The sequence below is a fragment of the Neolamprologus brichardi genome, chromosome 23, assembly GCF_056152115.1.
Source record: "Neolamprologus brichardi isolate AB-2024 chromosome 23, ASM5615211v1, whole genome shotgun sequence".
Classification (NCBI taxonomy): Eukaryota; Metazoa; Chordata; class Actinopteri; order Cichliformes; family Cichlidae; genus Neolamprologus; species Neolamprologus brichardi.
The window spans coordinates 9,725,710-9,748,614 of NC_142125.1; the positions used below are offsets into that span (position 1 = coordinate 9,725,710).

Consider the following 22,905-nt stretch of genomic DNA (forward strand, 5'->3'; position numbering starts at 1 on the left):
TTTTATTTTGTTTATTTACCCGCGACACCTTAAAGGCCGGTCCGTGAAAATATTGTCGGGCATAAACCGGTCCGTGGCGCAAAAAAGGTTGGAGACCGCTGAAGTAGGCCACATCTTATGCAAGTCTTTTATAAGTTTTTACTATTTCTTTTCCATATGGGTATAGTTTAGGTTTTGTCAATTTGGTTGAATCTGAACCAACAGCCTCAGGAGGCTTGGCTTTACTGAACTGTTCTGAGCTACTTATTACCAATGAGAAGTGACTCAAGGATGCTGTTGACTGGGATATGCCAGCATGGTAAATGTATAAAAGGGTCTCTTAGGCAACTGGACCTGGGACTGTCCTCTCGTGACCAACCGTCAGCTGCAATACGATGTGGGATGAACAAATTGACTGTTCCCATTTGCAGTGTGGCAGATGCCTCAAAAACTAAAATTAGCACTGAAACAAATAAAAACAACACTGAAATAAATCCACTCTCAAAACTAACTGAATATAGAAGTAAAACTGAATGGAAAATAAAAACCAATAAGGCTATAATAACTCGGGCTACAATCACTGTAATTACATCAGTGTGCTGGTTAAAAGCCACTTGTTGTGACTTATGGTTTACTTTTCATATCTGGTGTAAGTGATGACTCATTTGTCAGTCCTGCTTACAGACGGGTTTGTTCTGTGTCAAACAGAACTCTCATTGTGTCCTCTTTGCAGCCTGCATTTCTTTCTGTGTTGTATCATATCATAACGTAACCCCTGAACAAATCCTACCGTACAAGGAGGTCCACTCACCATTTATCTCTCCACAAGGACGAGGCTGCGTGACTTGCTTATTGTGGTCTGTTCTCAATGGACGTGTTTATTGTTGAGTCTGGAAACTAGCAGGTTTTACTGTTTATACCAAGCTGTGTTCATTTCATGACCAAGCAGAAATATGTAAGAACACATAAACTTGTGCATGTGTTCACTTTACGCTTCAAAAAAAAAAGGCCTGTAAATCACACTTACTTAATCAGCTCATTACTGTAAGTGTGAGTTTCATAAACATTATTTTTGCCAGCTCTAATAAACAGGGCGTGTCATTGCAGGTCATTATCTACCTACAGCCCACTTTTCCTAATACCCTCTGAAAACAGCCACCTCTGAAACTACCTTTCCTTTAGGAAAAAGACATTTGAAGATATTCAGAATGCATTTAAACCTTTTTTTTTTATTTTTTAAGAAGAAAGACTTATGTGTAGACTGTCATGATGTGATCTGTTTTCAAGGTTAAAAAAAAGTAGTTGGGTTCAGCGATGGTATAATAATTTCACATAGGAGAGTTCAGTGTCTGCATGTAGCCTCCGAAACCAAAATTTCATTTTCAACCTCAGTTTTTCTTTAGAGTGGAAGAATAACTAAAATATCCTGAGAGATGGATGACTAAGACCTGCATGAACATAACCATGTGACTGATTTAAGATGCCGAAAGATCATTACCAATTAGAGCTACTTTTTATAGTGGAGCTGATAAAAATAGCTACTTTCTGATAACTTCTGTATGAATAAAAATGTAATTAATTTACATCAGATTTGATCAAACTACTCCAAAAAGCATGTGAGGATCAAAGTTATTTATTTATTTATTTATTTATTTATTTATTTATTTATTACTTACTTACTTACTTACTTACTTACTTACTTTTATTTTATTTTTAGTATTTATTTATTTTTTGTACTCATGGCTCCGTAACATGTCAGAGACAGGACTCAGCCTGGTAAGGTCATATCAGAAGCCCCACCAATTAAAAAGAAGTTTGGTCTTGAAGGGGAGAGAAGCTAAAATTGCTTTTTTTAAAATTGATATTAAACTGAGGGGCTGCACCAAGTACAAAAACATGGAGCTGGAAGTGAGGATACAGGCGCCACCTTTAATGTATGTTATCTGGGGCTTAACATAGAGAATGTTGCACTGAAATGGCAGCAGGAATGTAGATCTTTCTGACTTGATCAGATAGCAGAAAAGTGAATGAGGGTTAGCTGCTGTGGAGCAATCAGAGGCTGTAAGAAGATAAAAATGCTGAAGGTGGACCTGGGAAACACCACCCGCACTCACCTTCTTCTTTTGCACTTTTTACATGAAGTATGATAAATTACTATACCTCAGTCATACACTACTCACAAGAATTAAAGGAACACTTAAAAAACTCATCAAAAAAATCATGCTGGATATCGATACTGATATGGGCGAAGTAGAAACGCCCCAGTCAGATGGTGGATTCAAATCCAAGACCTTCTTTTCAGACTTAAAATTTGTTATGCAGTGCAACTCCCTGTAAATTTCCAATCATACCCTGGTATTGCAGGACTGTATGAGACTGCTTGACCTTTCGTTAGCTTAAGGTAAATTAACTGTACCTAACAGCATGAATTTATCTTTTTTTATGTAATAAATATCTGGAGAGCAGTTAGACTTGTAAACTTCACATAATGTCTGACTGCCATATATATTATTCCTTGTGAAAAAGAGGAGGGAATTTTGGATTTATTATGCGACAGGGGAGCAGGATGCATGAGTAAAGGATCTGGGTATTGTCATTTCAGACGTTTCCTTACAAGGTCAGGTCTTATTGTTCATGTTGCACTTTACAGACTTCCAGTCCCACGGGACTCTTTCTGCTCGTCTGTGGTGAAGAATTTGCTTTGTTCCGGCTGTCTGAGATGGCATCTCCACTCAGTCATTTTCCAAGGCCACAATAACAAGTCTGTGTCTGATTTAGCTCACAACAGAGTGATAGTGGTACATTTACTGAACCTCAAAGCTTCAATTTCAGCCCCATTTTGTCTATTTTTCATCCAGCTGCAGTCTGATTGTTGTGTAGAAAACTTGTGTTGAGGTTTTAAAATGTTAAAGTGACTCTTTCCTCATCACTAACACGGAGCCCTGATCTGTGTCTGTGTGTGTAACACCTTTGTTGTTATTTTAGGGATAATATTGGGTAGTTGAACAGGGACCAGAAAGCTGTCAGGACCTGCTCCAGTTTACAGGTGTGGCCTCTGCACAGACAGGAGGGAGGAGCTTGATGCAGTGAGCCATGTTTTAGGTTTTTTGCATGTGGTGACTAATTTGAGATAGTGAGCATAATGTCAAAGGGGAGAGGCTCGTCGCAAGTCACACGAGAATCACAAAGGTGTGGTTACGTGTGGGAAAAGCATCTCGTATTTGCACACGCCTCGACAAAACAAACGTGCTTCAGCGTCAGCGTGCGCCGTGCAGAAATCTCTCGGGTTTTCCAGAAAAACACATTTTGGTCTACTTCAAAAACACAATCAGGGTGTGAGCTGAGCTAAAGCTAAATTGCACCTTCCATCCACAATTTGTTTTAAAATTTGCCAGCCCTAACTACAGCATGCAGTAAAACACTATAATTCTCCCACACACTGCATTTGCATGAGCGCCAACATGTTATTGTTGCTGTTTGTGGAGTCTGAAATACAAAATTAGTCGAGTTTAGTCAAAGTCCTGCATGAAAGTTTCTGATCCTAAGTATTAATTTGTGCTTTTTTTTATGGCCCACTGAGTTTAGTTTGTTTTTAATTTTATTTCCCTTGTAACTTATGGCTATTTTGGCTTCTATTTGGGTATTATTATTTTTTACTATCTTTTCATTCTTATATAATACTTGTTGCCAGCCTTACATGGCCACTTGAGGAACTCTACTTTTTCAGTCATTTTTCGGCATCCGGTTTAGTTAACAATACTGGTCGGAGTCTAAATTGAAATTGCTTGTCTTTGGTAACCTGTTTTTCATTCAGATAGCAAATTGTTTAAATTGAAAACAAGACAGTGACATGAGACCAGAACAATACGTAATATTGAAATTGTGGTGCTATAAAAAGGTGTGCAAAAGCATTAGCAGTGGTACAGTTTTACACTGAGTATAAAATAGTTGCATAAAGTATAAAATATAAGCTCAAATGAAGTGCTTATGTATGTTCTTGGTCTTTAGGACTATATAGTAGGGACTGTTAAGAAGTTGTTGTATTGTAATGTTGCTGTTGAAGGTTGTGTCTCTAGAGTAAAGCTCTTGATGAAGAAACTTTTTTTTTCCCTCCTCTGTGCAGTTCACTTTATTTTGTTTGTTTCTGCAGTTTGCAGCTGTCAGGGTTTCATTCCCTAAGAGGCCTCCTACAGTCTGGACTGGCTTCCTTTCAGGCATTTGCTGTACATGCCACTAACTGTGGAGGGAATCATTAAACTGTACATGCGGCTTGTAGTGCGTTGTGGCATTTGGTTTCCTGCTCTTGGTATTATTACAACGCTACCACAGTCACAAACCAGCCTCGTTATTTTGTACTGAAAGAGACGTCTCCAATACTCAGAATGCGCGTCTGTGTCTGATTCAGATACGTGAAGGCTGCGCAGTGTTTCAGTGAACAATCCAGTTATACCTGGAAAAGCTTACTGGCATCAGTGCAAGCATTCAGCGGGGGGTGCAGAGCTTACGTTTGCTGGGCTTTGTTTTTCTAAATAAGCCCATGCACTATGTTGGGAATGCAGTGTGCTGAATTGTTGTTGTAAGCAGATTTCTTAAAATTGTTTGAGTCTCAAGTGAGGAAATGATAGTTTAGATCAGTGATTCCTGAAGTGTGATCCGTAGCCTCTTGATGGACCATGAAGGTACTGCAGCAGAGTTCATGCAGGTCCTTAAAAAGTTTTTGAGTAAAATGAAGAAATTAGTGTCTTAAAATCTAATGTATCTTTGAAAAGTGAAGTTACTTGCTTAGCATGCCTGGGAGTATGGCTGTTGGGATGGCATTAAAATTCATTGTACAGGATGAAAGACAAATTCAACTAAAGGTTTATGAGCACTCCAATTCTCCAACTATAACTCTGACTTGTTCCTAAAATGCAAATCTTTCATTAAAGCTTTCTGTATTCCAGTGAATAAAATGTCAAAACTACCATGTGGATTTGACAGAGAGGTGAAGTGACATAGTATTAATCAAAGACATGTTATCTTTCCAAAAGGGTAATAAATGTTTCCCAGCAAGTAAATTATAGTCAGAGCTGGATTAGGGGACCCTAAGCCCTCCCTTAGTTACGTTGGAATAGGTCTTGGCTTCTGGGTTTCCCATGATGCACTGAGTGTTTCTTTCACCAAGTGCTTGCTCAGAGTCGGTCAGTCACATTCAGGTGACTGTGATTTGGCATTGTATGAATAAAACTGAATTGAACTGAGTGATCTGAGTGATGTTCTTCTATCTTCTACCTTAAATAACATCTCTCTGAACATGTTGAGTGAGAGGTGCTGAGTCATGTCAGCTCACACCTAAAATCACGCTTGTGCTGTAAATCTACAGCAAAGGCTATGCAAGTGGCTGACACCGTTACCACCATTGTACCTGTGCAGGCTGCATCAGGTTACAGAGTAAGGTTTCAGAAGGGTTTGTGGTGATTGCAGGCCTAACACAGAATCCAGCCTGTTCTCATCCACAGAGTGTCAGTTAGTGCTGTTTGTCAAAACTGCTGGCATGGCTCATACACTGACATGCCAGGTCATGGGATAAGTGACACTGAGCGGTCATTTCCAATTAATTTATAAACACGCGGGGTTCCTGTTCCAAAGGGGCATGATTCAACACAAACCATGTCCTTACACAATTACACATTAGCTATTAGTGCCTAAACATGACACTGTCGTTTTTAGGATACACTGAAGCAGCAAGTGGATGTGGAATAAGAAAACAAACGAAGCAAGTTGTAACCACTTACTAGGGATTAAAGGGATATCATGCATCCCGAGCTGCTGTTTAATGGAGATGTCACTGATTGTTACAGTGGTAACTTCAGGTCTTAAGGTCAGTAACCCTGAGGGGTAAGGTATCTGTCTATCTATCTATAATCTGATTGAACCTGACAAACCTTTGTGAAACCAGCCTTGTAATGTAATGTATGGATGTTGTTTTGAGACATAATACGGGGAGGGTCAGCCGTGATGTTTAGATTGTCAGCCTCCGAAAATGAAAAAGGTTTCCAGGTGTTTCTGGTCTCTGGTCAGTGCAGCAGCCGGTGACTTGACAGCTGGTATGCCACTCAGCCCAGGAATGTGCTGGTCATTACGTGCTGCTCACGGTTCACCTCTCTCACCCGAAACATGACTGGTTTGATTGTAGGATTTGCTGAAGAAGGTCTTTGTGAGCGCCTTTTTAGAGACCAAATACAGCCCAACAGTTTACCTGAAAAGTGCAGGTTTGGCACTCGCAACCTCACCTTTTGTTATCGTTGCTTTTAATGCTCCATCTTTTTACGTCACTAACATGTGCTTTCTTGTTACATTTAGGTTTTTAATCGTAGATATTGCAACAAATGTTAATGATATCAGCTGCGTTTGTTAAACCTGTGAAGAACATAATCCCACAGCTGAGCCTCACAATGCAGACCTTGTTCAGATGGATTGTACGCTTGATTGCTTCCCTCACAATAGAAGACTGTGAATTTTATTGCCTTCCTATCAGCTTTAGGGTGCAACCTTTCTTCACTAATCTTCTTGCCTGTCACCAGACCTCTTGCTGGTGGTGCCAGAGCACATTTTTAGTCGGGGAAAAAAACACTCAGGAATTTGTGCTTGCTCTCCATCGCACAAAGTTAAATATTCTTGTAAGAAATTGATTGATTTTTTTTTTTTGAAGGTGGCATGACAGGTCATTGAACGTGAAATTGAAATGAAGGAAAATAAGAGTTTAAATGTCTTATAGTCTCCATTAATTTGGGGGGAAACAGCCAACACGGTTATTGGATAGGATTTTTGTTAATTTCCCAACTATTTATTTAAGATGTGTGACATTAGCTCACACACTGCGGGCAATAACCTAATAGAACAAATGACACATCTGCCACTTCTCTACTTCTCAGCATCAGTAGATTCTAGTGCAGAGGTGGGCAACCTTTTTTCCTCATAGGGCCAGACTGACTTAGATACAAGAAGCAAAATGCCAAAGATTGACAAGGCAAAAAAAACGAGACACACAGGGGTGAAGAGTGTCTACAAATGTCTTCATTTTCTGTGACCCGTGTTACTTTACTGTAATTTTGATACCATCACAGAAAAGATCTGTATCAACAAATAAAGAAAACCTCTATTTATGAGCACATGGTACTACAAATACAGCGAAATTAGTGAATTACTTTCCACCAAGATTTTTCATGGGATTTATTTTTTTTATCTGTGTGAGACAATCAGATGGTTTAAAAAATGAGCCCTATCTTACTTTGAAACTTAAGTTGCTGTTTTTCTGCTTTCCTGTGATAGTGATGGTCCCCATAGTCCACCACCCCCATAGTCAGACAGACTTGAAGTCCACCATGATGGTAGTTTTTGTTCTGTTCTGGAGAGCCTCTGTGAGCTGGAGGGTCACTCTAACCAGAGCCTGCTGCAGGTGGAGATGCCTCCCCAGAAAAAAGGCAAACGTTCTGGCTCTTATTGGGTGGCTGACATAGTTTCATTTGCCTTTTAGGTTGTTAGTGTTAGATAAAGATGGTTTGCAGGCCATTTTCAGCCTTTGGGCCATATTTTGCTCTTGTGTGATGTCGTTAATTAGGAACATGCACTGGTAACCTGGATGTTTTCTGATAATTAATGTCAGAAAGGTTTAAATTTAAAGGGCAATATCAACCTGTCATTGACTTTTCAAAAGAAATTACAACGTAAGGTTTCCTTTTTTTTGTTTTCTCTGCATTTTGATACCAGGCTCCTCTTCAGAAGTAATTTTCTAATTTACTTTAACAGCAGTTATAAGGCTACACTTAGAGTAAGAAGCACAATTTAATGCTAAGTCTGTTGTTGTTGCTGATGTTCCTTCCTTAGCCATGCTCTATAATGGAGGCTTTCGGGAAACTGGGTGCCCTCACACCCTAGAGATCAACCTGTTGCCATAGTAATGGTATAAATGCATGTCTGCCTCACAACAGGGGAGATGGGAAGGGAAGAGAAAAGTCCGGCATTTCATCCCATCATTAGCATATTAGCCCTTTGGAGCCAATGAGACGGGGCAAGGTACGGGCTGGCTGTGACAATAGCCCTCCTCCTCCATTTCTGCCCACTCCTGCACCCCCTCTCAGGGGAAAAACCCAAGTAATCCTGAAGGAAATCTCCTCTCTGCTCAGCCTAAATCTATCAGGAGGACTTAGTTTTAGTAATGGCTATTCTGTGTTGAATATTGCACGTGAGCTATCCCTGGCCTGTGAGTTTGGTGGTATGGATGATACCCAGCGGCCTGTGTGCCTCTTTATTTCGGCGCGTCTTTGAAGTGGCATTGGAATGTGGTGCCTGACCAGCACATGGACGCAGCTGGTCCTTGAAACTGATTTCCAGCCTGATATTATAGGAGTATCTTTAAAAAAGCAGATTTCCTTCTTTGTGTCATTTCTGAATTCCTTCGTGCAGATCTTTGGTGAGTGCTAATGAACTTTATTTAATGATTTATTCGCTTCTTAAATTCAAACCTTTGATTTCAATGTTTGGAGGCTTTTTTTTTGTCCTGTCACACATCTGGGGCCTCTGTGCTTGTTTTTCTGACCCTAATACTCTGTTATTGTTGTGATTGCTTCTGTCTTATCACTCAGTAAGAGGTCACCCATTATTTTAGGTTAAGCCATGATCAGCAAGACTTAACATTTCAAAACCAGATGCATATTAATCTTTGACTGAAAGGATTTTAGCTACCCAAAAAAATCTGTGAATAAAGTATTAATTAACTGACCATTAGTTGTTAAGCTTTTTGGGGTTTTTTTGCTGGTACTTGTCATTTGAAACTGAATCTAAACTGGTCAGTCAGTAAAAATCTACCCCCCCCCCCTTCATGCCATCTGATTCACTTTCCAAGCATATCTGTGCTGGTCCAGCTGTAGCCCTGACGATAGGCCTAATAAAACCAGCCTCATTTGCATACCAATAGCAGGCGCCATGTGTGGTTAGCGGCTAGTGCCCCAGAAACATGGACTGATGGGAGATGAGGAAGACCGAGCCCCCGTGTTGGCTTTTCTTTGTCCTCTAAATAGGCCTTAACTCTAATCCACAATTAATTTTGTGGAATCGTCCCACTTTATTGAGCTTAACCTTAAATCTCAATCTATAAAAAGAGTGCAGGGTGCAAAAATAAAAGCTTAGGTTATGAAAATTGTTTTCATGTCTCCATCTGAAGGAAGCTGCTGTTTGAATCGCTTACCATCAGACTGCTGAGAGCAAAGTGACTTAAGGGGCAGAAACTATTGACCCCGAGGTTTCTAGCACAGAGTTCAGAACATTATTTTCCAGAGAGCCATACTGAAAGTAGACAAAGTGCAACACATTGAATACGTGAATTAAAACACGATGGGCATAGTTCTGAAGTGTTAAACTCCATCAGTTGATAGATGGATAATGGATTTTCTAACCCAGAAGGCCTGAGTCCCTGATTCAGCAAACACGTCCTTTAAAAATGACAGAAAAAGTTTGTTGTCCCCAGAGTTCAGGCAGTACCAGTAACATCAAAATGTTTTGTTTGGTTTCTCGTGTAATATTTGAGAATATTTTTACCAACTCAAACTTTATTAGTAGCCTACAACTGCATTGCTGAGGATCACTGAATGATGTTATTCTCGCCTATAAAAATATGTTTCAACCAAAAACACATTTTTGTTTAGCAAATTGGCAAAAAATTGCAGAATAATGAGAGAAAACAAAAAGCACAGCTGCACAGTTGTTTAGTTTTATTAGAGCCCAGCCAATTTATTGCTGGGTCAGTATTAGGAATTTACAGGTCTCTCAATATCAGCGATTATAAAGACTGATAAATGATGTGATCTGTGTCCAGGAAGCATGTTTAACAAACTCTGAGTAGAACAGAGCCTTCCAGCAGACCGTATCAGTGCTGACCATAATATAATATGAGGGGGTTTTTTTTATATGTACTTGCTCAACTTGAAATTTCATTAGATGAAACATTTAATTTCTAAATCTAATTATTCAGCTGTAACCTGAGAGGGACAAAATGTAGGTGACAGAAACTGAAGATAAAATCTGGAGAAATGCATCAGACACAGTTTACTGACGGCCCTTTTATTAGGTAAAAGTTATTTTTGCTACAGGTTCTTACCATTTTGTTGTTCCAGTAATTATCCAGTGAGGATAAAAAAGCTCATGAGATTGAAATAAGAACTATTTCCAATCTGATCCAACATCAGCCTTCACTGATTGATGATGGCTCTCTTACAGCCATACCAGAGATGTTTTAGGAGTGAAGAGTTCAGTAATAGTTTAACTGAAAAAATGCAGATTGGCTTTCCAAGTCTTTAATACATTTAAAGTTTTGTCAGTAAAGGAAAACATGCTGTAAGAAATGTCTAAGCTTGTATATATTTTAAATATTCCATTGTAGTTGTGGGAGGATGAGCTATTTTAAATAAGAATTAAGCCATTATAAATGGGGCCAAATCTGCAGCTTTACTTCAGACTCTGTTACCATGGTAACTGACTCAGAATTAAAGGTAAATCTTTCTGTAACAAAAACCTGAGTTTTCCTCATCTTAGGGTCAACGAGTTGTTGGCTAGACCTGCCTCCCAAAACAGGGTAGAGGTTAGATAAAAGTCAGTGAACAGCTACATGTCTGAACACATGAAACATAAACGAGTGATAATCAGCCTGTAATATTTTTCAATGCCAAATATCTGCATCGGTCTCAAAAATCTTGAGCATTATTAACACCATCTATATCATATAAAGTCACAGTTATCGTGATTCCTCTATTTCAGCTGTCTTGTTATAGGTTGAGTTTAGTGTTTTGGCTCATTTGACACAAATTTCCAGATTGGCCAGAAATGTTGAATTATAAAACCAAACACGGTTATTTTAACGACTGCAGGTGTGACTACAAGGTTCTCCTCATTTCCTCGTTCCTGTCAAACTGTGTCAGTTTAACCTCGGTGGGGACAGAGAGGCGGTCTGGGAGGCAGACGACAGCTTGCATTGAGGGGTGAAGAGGCTGATCTGACTGTGTAAGAGATCGTCTGTCCTCTTAAGCGCCCCCACCCCATGCTGGGCTGCTGTTCCCTCACAGACCATATGGCAAAGTCTGAGCTCACCTCAGCTACGCTCACATAATGAGCCTAATGACCGATCAGTGAAACTGCATTTGCTCTGTAATGTACTTTTCTGTCCATCGTGACCAGGTATGACCTCATGCACATGCCCTGACTTTGAGCATGCTCATGCTGTGACAGTGTCATCAGTTTTTGACCAGTAGAGGGGGCTCTAACGCTACATATCAGCAGGCGTCTCCAGAGCTGTAATACACGTTCCTTGGCTGTCCTGCCTATGAGAATACTCAGTGATAAATAATGCCTCCCATTAATTATAATTATATTTTTATATCATTATGATTTTTGGCTTCCACTGACGATTAAAACAAAATAATCAAAAAGTCTTCTTTTTTTTTTTTAGTTTCATATATCCACATTAATGGCGTTCATTTCTGCCTGTAGGCTTTTGCAGCACAACATAAAAATGCAGTGACTAGATGGGGAAAAATTACAACAAAAATCAAAGCCTATAATGATAAAAGCATAAATATATTTGACCCTACACAAATTTCCCATATCCATGCCACACCAATGTGTCCATTACAGTTTGTAAACATGTAAATAGAAGTTGTAGGTGAAGTAGGGCTGGGGGTCATTTGAAGGTTCAGGATCACTTGTCCTGCTCAGTTTGTGAGACACTGACCTCTAAGTGTGAGGTTGTCCTGTGTATGCCAGTCGAGCTCTTAGTATGTGTGTATGTGTTCCTCCCCTTGCTGCCCAGGAATATGAAAATGGTGGATATTGTAGCTCAGAAAATGCCCTCAGAGAATGACGTGCTTGTGGCGAGAAGCTTTCTTACGAAGATTTTGCGAAGTTCCATGAGGTACGAACCTGCAGCTTCATTGTAATCCGTAGTGAACATTTTTTCTTCCTCTCCTGTCCTCCATTCCTTTTTGTCTGCCCATAATCACATAAATCATATATGTAGTGATTTTATTACTGCTCTCATAGAAAGTCTATCTGCACCCATCGGCATGCCTTTCTGTGTTGTGGTTCATTAGATGAATGATGTTCATCCCATTCATACAGCATGCAGTTCATTATCTGCTAGTAACTGATAATACAATTAATGAAACTTTGTTGTTTTTCATGTTTGTTTGATTTGTGACATGGATCTCAGAAAGCAGCACCTAAAAGGGTAGGTTTCTTATAAATATAAATATCTGGTTAATCAGGGAAGTAATAGTTTGACAGACAAGCAGCAGCTCACTCAAGGTGTAGATTCAAACAGAAAAATCACACAGAGGTGTAGGAAGAAAACTGAAAAGGATGAATACACTCAATGAAAAGGACGACGACATGCATAACAAATGAGAAAGCTGTGATTTTAAGAACAGGCTTAAAGGTTGTTACTGATTCTCTGAGCCTCACCTCTTCAGGCAGGTCGTTTCACAGCTGAGGGTCCTGATGGTCAAAGTTCCATCACTTCTGGATTTAACTGAGCCCAACTCAAGGAACGAAGGCTGCAAAGTGGCTTTTATAGGATATATAACTGCTATATAGTTGTTGTTTTTTTTAAAAAAAAAAAAAAAAAAAAAAGCAAGCAGGGAGCTGATTGTTTTGGGCAAAAACAGCAAATCCCCAGGGTGCTGCTCTTGGAGGAGAGTGAGTGGCTTTTCATTCATGCCTTGTCAGTCATAGTGGAGGGAGGGTGTTCACTCTATATAAAATCAGTCAGGTCTAAAGAAAGTTCCCAAAGAAACACAGTTTGTTTGGGGGTTTTTTTTGTAAATTAACTTTAGTATATTTAATTAAACTAAACTTTGCCTTCATATAATTAAGATTTCCTGAGTTATAGGTACTCAAAGTACATAGCTTAGGTTGAAATGATACTTTTAAGTTTCCTTTTTTCCTAAAAATTTGTTGAAGAAAACTTCAAAAACCAGGTTTTAGCTTTAGATTGTGACACTTGGAGTGGGTGTAAAATTGATTTTAAGAAAAGCTTGCATGTTTTTTGTTTTGTTTTGTTTTTTAATGTGGATATCTCCTTTACTGAAGGTGGTTTGGGGCCTGTACAGACCCAAACCTTCAAGGACAGAGATGAGCGTACTTCAGGCCTTTTTGCAGAGCTTTAATGACTGAAATTAGTTGGTTCACAATAGTGTAGACACCTATGAATGATTTTTTCTTTCCCCAAAAGTGATTTATTTCTGCAACATCTGCTGTTTTTGCTTCACATATTCACATAACTGATTGTCCCTCTTTGTAAAACGTTAGTGACTAATCATAGTGCTCACTCCCGACCATTTTATTATTTAAATTTCAACTCAGGGTGAAGACCATTAAAGGTGTAATGAGTGGTTTCACCTCTGAACAATCAGGCCTGGCTCTTGTGTTTCAGCAGAATGAAAAAAAAACATATCGCAGCAGAAGTCTGACTCCAGTGTGATTAAAAAAACATCCAACTTTACACAAAATGTGCAATGTTTTTGCTTATTGGGTCACATTAGTGTCTTTAGCAGCATCTTCCAGTTGTAGTGGCTCATTATGTGGAAGCACATACTGTTTTCCATAAGGATTTGGTCTCTAATCCTAGTCTGTGTTTTTTGCCCTCTCTGCAGGAGGAATGAACCTATAAGTAGGCCTCACTCCTGGCACTCCACCAAGTTCAATGAAAGCCAACCAGGGACTGCCAAAACACAGTCTCCACCCGCGGCAGTCTGGCACACTCACTATGATGCAAGGTACCTCAGACTCTGAATGTTGCACATAAGCACTTTTGATCAGCAGTATGTGATTATGTGCTTCGTGTCCTGTAAGCTCTAAATCAAGGGCGTCAAACCCGTTTTTGTTCATGGGCCCAATTGGATCTCAACTGGGCCTGACCAGCAAAACCACTCCAGAAGAAATTTTCCCCACTAAATTTATCTTTCAGTGTTTAAAAGAAACCAAAAAAATTAAACTTCACAAAGAAATTTCACAAACAATCCTTTATAAAGCAAGTGATGAAGCCCCTGCAGCCTCATTTACAAATCAGAGTGGAGCTACGAGGCAAAAAACCTAAACTGTAAAATATTTCTTTTTTTACTTGGGACTTTGCTTAGTTTTAAATATATTTTAAATGCAAAACAAATACATTAAAAGTAGTAGCTTTGGTGGAAGACACTGGTACAACCCAACCTACAAAGAGTTAAGACCAGGCTAAGAGTCTGTCTCATGAGGGCAGCTATGAGTACCTGCCAGCCTGCCTCTGCTGAAGGATGTTTTAAGGTGCCGACAAGGACGAAGAGAGGACCAGACCCGATGACTCACTCACCACAGGAGACCTCCACGGTGTCAAGGTTTGAGTGACAGAGCCGAAGCTATTACCACCTAAAGATGGTCAAAGATTCTGAGAGAATAGGAGACACAGCTGCAGGTAGCAGATAGTCGATCCTTTCACTGGCCCACATACCTTGAAAACCTTGAAAGGTTTGTCTTCTAGATAGATCTTGGTGACAGAAGGCTCTCTTTTAGTGATGTTTGGCTTAAGCCGAACTAAACATCCAGTGAGTGACCTTTCATAGATGTGCTGAACAGAAAGGGCTGCTTTTGATTTGTAACATAAGAAAAAAACATGAGCTTCATAGTGAAAATGAACACACGAAGTACCAAATGCTTTCTATCTCAGTTGTTTTTTTTTATTATTGGAAATAAAAAAGAAATTAAAATTGGATTCATTTATTTTTGTATTTAGTTTTTGCATTTCAAGCAATAGTCATGATGTAGACCAGTCTCACATTATACCCATACACCGAAAGGCCAAATACACAATAAGACAGGGGTGTCAAGCATGTGGTGCAGGAGCCAGCACAAGGCCGCCAAAGTGTCTTTCTTTCATCGTGCTACTCTGTGCTGGACCCACCTGAGATTCAATTGGCCTGAATGTAGCAAATGGCTCAAATAATGTATATTTAACAGGTTTTAAGATAAAGTGTTTAATCTGTGTTTAATTGTGTGTCTGTGTTGTTTGGTGTCCAAAAAGCTTATAATTAACTACATCTAAATGTGATAAAACGAACAGGTTACATAGTGGTACAGATTTAGATCCCTTTATTATTAACGGCAAACTTTTACAGCTGAAAAACCAGTTGTTCTTCTTCTGGTGTTCAAAAACCTGTCATTTCTCTTGACCTCTAGCTCGTCATCGGCCAATCTCTCCACCAGCTGGGAGCAAACAAACCTGCGCAGAGTGTCCGACCAGTTCAGCTCTCACGGCAGCATGGACAGCCTAGAGCATGTGTCACACCCATACGCCGCTGGTCAGCTCTCACACGCCAAGTCAAACAACAGCATGGAGCAACTCGGAGGAGGGAAAAGAGACTCGGCCTACAGCTCTTTCTCCACCAGCTCCAGCACGCCGGACTACACCCTCTCAAAAAGCAATGCTGCTTCAACAGAGAACATGGTCTATAAAGTCGGGCAGTGGGAGGGGGGAGGAAAGCACAACAGCAGTGGCAGAAATGGCCACAGCTTGGCTGCAGAAGGAGTCAGACAGGATGACAGGCTCACGTATTTTCAGATGCCAGGCGTCAGCTCAGGCTGCGATGGTCCACAGACCGAGGAACCGGCTGGTTCCTACCATTCAACTTCAAGTAGAACCAGCTTTGGGCCTGTTTGGAACGTCCCCGAGAAAAAGAAAACTGCTTCTTCTTCTCCTCCGCCTCCACCACCACCCACACGCAGTGATAGTTTTGCTGCTACTAAAGTCCATGAAAGAGGGCTGGTGATTGCTCACCCCGAAGGAATCGATTCCCACCTGCAATCCAGAGCTTCATGTGAAAATCGCTGTCACAACATTTCCCCGAAGAACGACCATGACAGTTTTTACTTTCAGTCTGAAAAATCCCATCAGGACCAGTTCACTTCAAACAAACGGTATTCCCACTCCAGTGATGTTCGGCAGCCCACCCATGTTAACCAACCTTACCATCAAAGACACCACAGCGAGAAAACCACTTTTCATCCTCAGCCTTGGGCTACTTCTGCACCAAAGCCAAAGAACGTAGGTGGGTACTATTACAGCATGCAGGAGGTATCTGCTAACGGTTCAACGCAACACACTGGCCAGAGCCAGAGAAAGAACTTAAGTTCCTCTACAGGGCCTGACCAAAACACAGAGAACAGCGGGCACAGCCGTTACTACTGTGTGACTACATGCCAGCCCACACAGCCGAACCCTGTGTCTTTGTCAGGAATACCAGAGGACAGGGGCTGTGCGACATATCTGCCACCGACTGGAAATGAGCGAACCTCTCACAGTCCGCTGACGGTTGCTAAAGTGAAGTATCATCTGCCCCAACAGCAGCAGCACTCACACACTAAAGACACCAATGGGTACAGCAAGCACCAAGTCACTAGTGTACATGAAAACCCTGCACTTAAAACGGGCTCAGAAGATTGGGGAGGCCAGAGAGGGCACAATACACAGACAGAAGAATCTCGGCACAGCAGTCAGTCTGAACAGCGCCGGCTTCTACCACTGCAGCACAGAGAACTGCCCCAAGATGTCAAGCACGACAGCCAAAAGAGCAACAACATCTCCCCCCAGGCCAACCCCATGCTCCACTCACTGTCTTTGGATGTCGCAGGGCAAGATGATAGAGGAAGAGGCGGTGCAGTTTCTGACGAGTTCACTGAAGCTAAGCAGTTAAAGCGCGAAGACCGCTTTGCCACCACACTGAGAAACGAAATCCAGATGAGAAGAGCAAAGCTGCAGAAAAGTAAAAGTGCGGCTGTCCTCCCCTGGGTTGAGGGTCAGGCTAAAGAAGATCAGGACATCCGGAAATCCACCGAAAGTACAACTCCAACCTCCTCCTCCAGCTCCTACAAGGACCACCTGAAGGAAGTGCAAGAGAGGGTGCTCAAGGCTACATCTTTTAGGAGGAGAGACCTGGAGCTAGTTTTACCGGAGCACTCTAATGCTGAGGCTTTACCTAACTACCCATCCTCGGCACAAGCTCGCAAAGATGTCACGCCTCTGCCAGCTGTCACACAGTCAGCAACGAGCCATTCAGGAGGTCAGGTGACTCGCACTGGTGGTCGAAAGCATTTTCCTGCAGAAAAGAAAGTCAAGTCTTTCTCTGAACCAGACAAAATTCACAAAGTGGGGACGAAAGAGGGTGTCGCTCCAAGTGATAATACAAGCTCCTCATTAGACCAGCAGATACTCTTTGAAGACGGTAGGAAACCAGGTCTCCCTCACCACATCCCCCTTGAGAGCCATATCAAGCGCCAAAGTCAAGAACCCGCCTCTGTTGGTGCAACAGAGAATGCAATGAAAGGAATCAAAGGTAGAGATTACGCTGAGGAGGCCTTCAGAGTTTCTACACAAAAGCAGTCCATCCAAGACCAGCAAAGACTGGGCACGTTTGCCGAGTATGAGGCCAGCTGGAATACACAGAAGAAACCTTCAGAGAAAAGAGTCTCTGGACGGTACAAGTCAGCTGATAACATACTCGATCCAGGAACCGAGGAGAGAGCCAGAACCACCTGTTCCCATGAGAGGTTCAGATCGTCTCCATCTACAGAAGTCTACGAACAGGTGAGGCATGAAATCTCATGAGGTCCATGATCTCAGAGTAACTTTTGTTAAGATAGAATTATCAATGCACAAGATTTTTTCGTCATTTAGAAGTCCCTGTTGTGTCAAACCCTACTGGTGGCCTTTACATCTCATTAAGAGCAAAAGTGCTGACTGAAGGTACAGCGACAAAAGAGAAGCCAAGTCAAATATTAATCCATGTTTATTCTTAGTGGCACACCCTCAACTTAAGGAAGAGAAAGGGGCAACCCTTTCACTGCTGAGAAACCAGGAAGCAGCATCATGAGTTGGTTTGAATAATTATCGAAAGAAAAGTTAAGCCTCTGGGGTACCTGGGAGCCTGTCTGCCGTGGATGTTTGTGCATAAATGCATTTGTTCGACTTTATTTACAGAAGATTCCAGTTCCTGCAAAGAAGTCAGAGGCAGAGTATTCAGAGCCGGAGAGTAAACCAGCTGAACCACTCAGCTCTGACACATGGTGAGTAAATCCAAAGACGTTATGAAAGAGCGATATCATGGCACTGGATGAATCCTGAATTAAAACCTGTGTGAGAATTAGGGAACAGCAAAATTGGTGATAAAGTAGCAACTTCCTGTCAGTGAAAAGGCTCGTTAGAGGTCTTGTTTTGGGTCAAAGGCTGCAATGCATGAATAGTTTTTAATCAGATTTGGCTGTTGATTCTACAACACTGATATTATATGTTTTGTGTTTTTATTTAGGTTTTAATGATTTAATTGTTTTCAATTCATTGTTGGTTTCCAGAGTGGGTTTGCTAGTTTCTGTTTGGTCTTTATCGTTTTAATGATGTTTAGTTTTGGTTTACTTTTTTATTATAATCTGGGGAGTTTATTATTCTGGGGCTGATTTTAAGTTGAGAGCAGGTAGTGCAAACACTCGACTCTCAGTCATATAGACCTCCCAGTATCAGGAATGGTCTCCCCTAAGGCCTCCTGAGATTGTCTTGTGTTGACAGATTAGCCCAAACCCATAATATCTTAAGCTAAAGCAGTTATTGTTTAATATTTTTGGTATTTTAGAAGTTTTTTAGTAAGTTAATTTTTTGGGTTATACTGGGGTACACAACTAATATACTAATACAGTTAAAACACAGTGATTATCATTTGTGAAATACTCAGTCACTATTTCCATCTCCCTGAACACACATTTTTTTAATGTAGTGAAATAACCACACTTAGACGATATAGGCATGCAGGAGTTGTGAAATATTCCCATACTCACACCAAGACTAAATTACACTTTGTGTTATTTTAACGTGTTAGCGCTGCGACGGGTTGGTGACCTGTCCAGGGTGTACCTGCCTCTTGCCCAGTGGTAGCTGTGGTAGGCTCTGTGACCCTAAATTGGATAAGCAGATCAGAGTGAATGGATGGATGCATGGTGTTATTTTAAATGCGTTACTAATTTTCAAAAAGCTGTATAATGACTGTTTGTGCAGATTTTGTGTATCAGTGATCTTTAAAATCATTATTCTAGATAATAAGGCGGCTCAAATAAGGGTCTCAGGGCATTTCAACATGGCTACCAAGTAGCAAAACTTGCTTCTATAAAGATTTTGGTAAAATGTCATAAAAATATACCAGCTATGGCATCGGGCTGGTGTTATCTCCACTATACGGCAGCAGCAGAACAATTGGTGTTCTTACATGTATTTGCATCATTGCTTATCTCACAGGCTTCCTAAAATTATTATCTTCAGTGAACAATTTAACATTGAATACTTGTTTTGCTCTTGCCGCACCATCTTCGTGTTATTATGCTCGTGAGCGTTATCAGTAAAAGAGGGCACAAAGCTTTTGGAGGAACACTGAAGTCTTTATAATCTGTTAACAGTGGCGCTGTCTGGGCGCAGCTGTAACAACATAAGCCGTCTCTCTGGCTGACTATTGTGTCGTTTAGTGGAGGCTTAGCGGTGTAGGCGAGGCATCTGAAAGTGTCCGTGACGGCAATAAAGCATTTCTTCAGCCCTGCATGGGAATATATGAGGGCCCGGAGTGCAGGGGGCCAGCTCGAAGGCATGACATTATCATCGATAAGATCTGCCAGTCTGCATAACTGGTTTTTTGGCAGTTCCAGCTGTGGGATTCTGAGAATGCAGGACTGTTTGGTGCAACACAAATATCCAGACTGGGATATCTCAGCTATTACAGCTACTGAATTCCACCATTAAATTAATTTGTGCGATTTAAGTACATAATGAACAAAATAAATAACTTAAGCAATCATATTTATGTCCTTTTTCTCTAACTAATCACCTCTGAGTGTGACAGGGACCTGGGGACTGATTAAGTTATGTATATAGTTAATAAATATATATACACAAATTTCTCCATTGTAAGTAAGTGTGGAAATATTATGTGTCATACAGTATGTTTATATTTAAGCTTCAGCGAAGCTGTCTGTCAATGTCTGTCTGTGTGTTTGTTAAAATGGATTAATGACTGATTAATCCCGCTCCTTGGTGACTGTTTGTGTTGCTGGTGACAGCTGACGAGTTCTCCTTCGATGACTCTCATATATTGTGTAAAATGCTCAAATGTAGCGTCACCTGTTCCACCTGTCCTTCTCTATCAGCAAATCCACTGCTTTGATTGTTTCGTGTTTTTCCACGAGCTACATCCGGCCCGTCACGTCCTTCCTCAAATGTATGGATGGTAAAACTAAAATTTTGTAGTTTAGCTTTAATTATTATAGAAGCTCAAGATGGGATCATTTTAAAAAGGTCAGTCAGTAGTTTTGAAAGGTTTCTCTGATTATTATGATTCAGTTTTGAGCCATGTATGGTGACGTGGGGAGGGTGACTTCATGCTTTGTAACCAGTTATTCAGGAGTCTTTTGTCACTACCTAAACTCTCATGGGGGTGTCGAGTATCCGATGTTGAGCAACCTCTCACGTTTCCATAACAACCACAGCTCAGAGGGTGGTATTGTCATTGATAGTCTGCGAGATGGCTTAAGTGATCCGTGCTCCACCCAGTTATTGTTACTGATACAAGTGTAAAGAGACACCAACAGGTGCCTCCTGTCACAGAGAGCCGCCAGACACTCACTTTTTCTTCAGTTCAGTGGAAATGACGAGATTAAAGCGTCACATTGGGTGAGTTATTTAATACGTATTTGTCTGTTTTAGACCTAAATGACCAAGCTAAAATGGCAGATGTCATTTATTACACTTTGTAAAGGAATATATCATTTTTAATGGGTCTGTTTATGTTTTCTTTATCTATGGCAGATACTCTAAATTATAAAGAATACCTTTTAAAACTCATGGTACGCATGAGCAGGGTTTTTCCTGCTCTTTGGTGGGTGTCTCTATATGTAAACATAATTAAGTCAAGCCAAAGACTCTGTGTTACCTTTATTTAGAAGTTTATGTAATTATACTGATATTTGGATGTTTCTTTTACCCCCATTTAAAAACAAAAAACAAAATAATAATAAATAATAATGGTGAGATGTGATAGACTTTTATTCAGTCTTTCACACTAAAATGTTACCTTTTTAAAACCTTTTAAAAAAGTAAATGCTTCAAATTAACTGCCCTGAGACATTAAAATGGCTGTGGGGTGGTGGCACTTGATTATGATTATTTACAGTTTGTCAAAGATGACAACTAAAAGGAAAAACTCATTAAAAACCAAAATAAATGACTGTGAAGAATTTAAATAAATGCAGCTTGAAGCTTTAGGTCATTAGATCAAAATTTCACCAAAGCAACAAAAATAAATAATAATTAAAAATATAAAATAAGTGGAAGACAAAAGCGACTGTTTCATGAACATTGATAATCATACCTCAGTTTTACATATTTTTAATTTTTTTTTACCAGCTTACCACGTTCTCACACTTTGCCCGGTGGAAGCAGCTTGTATGGATTCATATTGGGATGTTTGAGTTACGGCGTCTGCCTGTCCACCTGGAGCGCCGTTTTATCTTACAATGGCAGATTAAAGCTGCATGGTATATGAGTCAGTGTTGTCTGAATGCTCCACATTAAGGTTGTATTGGAGCATGTTTGGAAATGTAATCTGTGTGCAGGAAACCACACTATTACAGCTAGATGTTTGCATGCTTTAATCATGTCTGAGTGATGAAGGCATTCAGACGTGATTAAATCAGGTTGATAGTGGAAAGCATGTATGGCGATGCTCTCGGTGTGCTGCTGCTAAAACGCCAACCACTCAGTTCTCTGCTTGGGGCTATTCCCTCTCATCATAATCTGTACCAAAAGCTTTTAAATAGAGCTGAAACCTTCAATTTAGTTTTATGTAGCACAAGTTCACAACAACCGTCACCTAAAGCAGCCTTATCTTTTTTTGACACAAAGGTTTTACAGTATTGGAGAGAAAACCCTAACAATCTCATAATCCCCCATTAGAAAGGACTCTGCGAGAGTGGGAAGGAAGAACGCCCTTTTAACAGGAAGTGCTCAGCAACAGAACCAGGCTGGATTAAATCACAATATAATTACAATAGTCCATCCTCAAAGTAATAAATGCACAGACTGGTTTTCCAGCGTACGAGTTTTCTCCTATGGTTAATGAAGGCCAAGATAAAGTGTCTGGTTAGACATCTCGGACGTGGCCGCCAACATTTGGTTTTAGAAGTGAAGAAGCTTCTCGGATGAGAGCCGAAAGGTCTTCAAGAAACTTCAAGAAGTCCAGTCACTTTCTTTCCAAGCTCCCATGACCTGGATCGCCGAGAACCAACATTGCTCTTGAAGTTGGACTGAAGTTAATTGGTTGCTGGGTTGTCGCTGTGTATGATCTGGCTGTTGTGTTCACTCACTCATACTTTGTGTCGGTATGTCAGTGCAGTGGCTGCTGAAAACCTTGCTAAATGTTCTGTGGTGCAAATATAACCGTGGAAAACCAAAGAGGCAGTCTGTCTTCTGGTAAAATTACATATTAAGTTTATTTTTCGAGGAACCTGGCAGAGGAAAACAGACCAACGGACATCAACTGTTAAGTGACTACATTATACTTTATTATTCCTGTGATAAAAAATAATTTTGCAGAGGCAGATGGGGAGAATCCCCACGCCTCTTCATGCCTCTCCATGCAGCCTTGCAAATCGCACCCAGTATATAATGGCTCTGTTAATGACCTGTTTTCTCTGCACTGCAGAGTCGAATCATGCTTAATGATAAACACCTACAAGTTTAAATCTGTTCATAATCACCTTCAGCACTCTGAAGACCTCCACACATCACGTTTTCCTCCTCCACTGTTTCCACTCCAAGGAGTTAAAACTCCAAATATGAAT

General features: G+C 40.6%; 1 protein-coding gene across 6 annotated transcripts in view; it reads left to right on the forward strand.

The window, feature by feature from the left end:
• shroom2a (shroom family member 2a) overlaps window positions 1-22,905 on the forward strand; it is a 44,508-nt gene that overhangs the window by 15,968 nt on the left and 5,635 nt on the right. Inside the window, exons 1-6 of one of the 6 annotated variants that reach the window (XM_035907490.2) lie at window positions 7,371-8,431; window positions 11,819-11,920; window positions 12,218-12,235; window positions 13,659-13,781; window positions 15,217-17,620; window positions 18,014-18,099. In XM_035907490.2, coding sequence (XP_035763383.2) covers window positions 11,823-11,920; window positions 12,218-12,235; window positions 13,659-13,781; window positions 15,217-17,620; window positions 18,014-18,099 — 2,729 coding nt within the window. In that variant the 5' untranslated portion in view covers window positions 7,371-8,431; window positions 11,819-11,822. Of the gene's footprint in view, window positions 1-7,370; window positions 8,432-11,818; window positions 11,921-12,217; window positions 12,236-13,658; window positions 13,782-15,216; window positions 17,621-18,013; window positions 18,100-22,905 lie in introns of those variants that run through there. The other 5 variants (XM_035907488.2, XM_087835669.1, XM_035907491.2 and 2 more) reach the window with 5 other exon arrangements.